The 1675-nt window shown below is 32.4% G+C and overlaps 1 protein-coding gene across 1 annotated transcript in view; it reads left to right on the forward strand.

Annotated features, from left to right (window-relative positions):
• LOC106468190 (uracil phosphoribosyltransferase homolog) overlaps positions 1–1675 on the forward strand; it is a 14882-nt gene that overhangs the window by 9667 nt on the left and 3540 nt on the right. The window contains 3 exon segments of the mRNA XM_013928602.2: positions 775–837; positions 1176–1220; positions 1223–1336. Of these exon segments, the coding sequence (XP_013784056.1) occupies positions 775–837; positions 1176–1220; positions 1223–1336 (222 nt within the window).

Consider the following 1675-nt stretch of genomic DNA (forward strand, 5'->3'; position numbering starts at 1 on the left):
CACTGACTGGTAGCTAAGTGCAGCACACACGTAGTGTGGATGATTTGAGAAAGATATTGGTGCATGTGCACTGACTGGTAGCTAAGTGCAGTACACACGTAGTGTGGATGATTTGAGAAAGATATTGGTGCATGTGCACTGACTGGTAGCTAAGTGCAGTACACACGTAGTGTGGATGATTTGAGAAAGATATTGGTGCATGTGCACTGACTGGTAGCTAAGTGCAGTACACACGTAGTGTGGATGATTTGAGAAAGATACTGGAGCAGTGGTGTTAGTGTCTGAGTACAAATAGTTTTTATCCAAGTTTATTACTATATGATTTGTTGGTACATTTATTTTTTGTTTGTAGAAATATCATAATTAAAATTTTTTAGGTATAGGTGAAGGGGTCCAAAAGTATTCTTGCTTAGGAACTTTAATGCACTAGCATTGCCTTTGCTTCAAAAGTAATTCCTTTGATATAATTTATCATCTAATTTGCCAATTCTAAATTGCTTTATGTTCATTATATTTCTGGGGAAAAAAAAAACGTAAAAGTAAATAAGTGATTTGTTTTGTTTAATTCCATAATATAGTTTTGATTATTCTTTATTGATAAAAAATAAACACATTTCCATTATAGTTAGCTTTGTTTTATAATGGCACATTTAATGTTTGTTTATTCAAGCATTAATTTTATGAGTAACATAATGTTAAATAGTATTAACTCTAATAATATGAACAGGTTTATTTTTACCTGAAAGCACCATTTATGTGAGTTTCACTCTACAGGAGAAATGTATGAAGGCTTGCAGTATGTGAAGGGAAACTGTGGAGTCAGCATTGTTCGGAGTGGTTAGTGTATTTTCTGATGAACTTAGAACTTTATAGTTAATGAAAAACCACATTAAGTCTAACAAATGGAATCAACTGCTATACACAATATTGTGCTCTTTTATTACTAATTATAACTATTTGTTTTCTAACCCTAAAAGTTCAATTCACCAACTTAAATTACAAATAATTATTGAGCATTAAATAATGAAGTGATTGATTTATTCTTATTTTATTATTTTCTTCTCTGTTAAATTGAAGTGGGTAAAACTACTGGTCACCAATTTTGTACAGTCATCCTTTATTTAAAATAAAAACAATATGTTTGAGCATAAGTGTTTTCTCATCTTTTTTCACAGGAGAAGCTATGGAACAAGGCCTTAGAGATTGCTGTCGATCAATTCGATTGGAAAAATTTTAATCCAAAGTGATGAGGACACCCATGAAGCTCAGGTGGTTTATGCCAAGTTTCCAGAAGATATTGCTCAACGCAGAGTTCTGCTTATGTATCCTATAATGAGTAAGCAATGAAAATGTTCATAATCTGATCAGTTAATATTCGAAACACATCTATGGGGAAACTTAAGAAATAACAACCTGTAAAAGGACTGAATTAAGGCCATTAGATTTGTTGAGGTAATCTTACAGTGAAAACTCAACAGAAGTTTTTTACATTTAAATACCTAGTACAAATTTAATCAGCACACACCACATTTTCGGTGAAAATATTTAGTGATTTACTTTATATAATTAACACACACACACACACACACACACACACACACACACACACACACACACACACACACACACACACACACACACACACACACACACACTACTGTATTAGTAAGTAATA

The sequence above is a fragment of the Limulus polyphemus genome, unplaced genomic scaffold, assembly GCF_000517525.1.
Source record: "Limulus polyphemus unplaced genomic scaffold, Limulus_polyphemus-2.1.2 Scaffold2908, whole genome shotgun sequence".
NCBI lineage: Eukaryota > Metazoa > Arthropoda > Merostomata > Xiphosura > Limulidae > Limulus > Limulus polyphemus.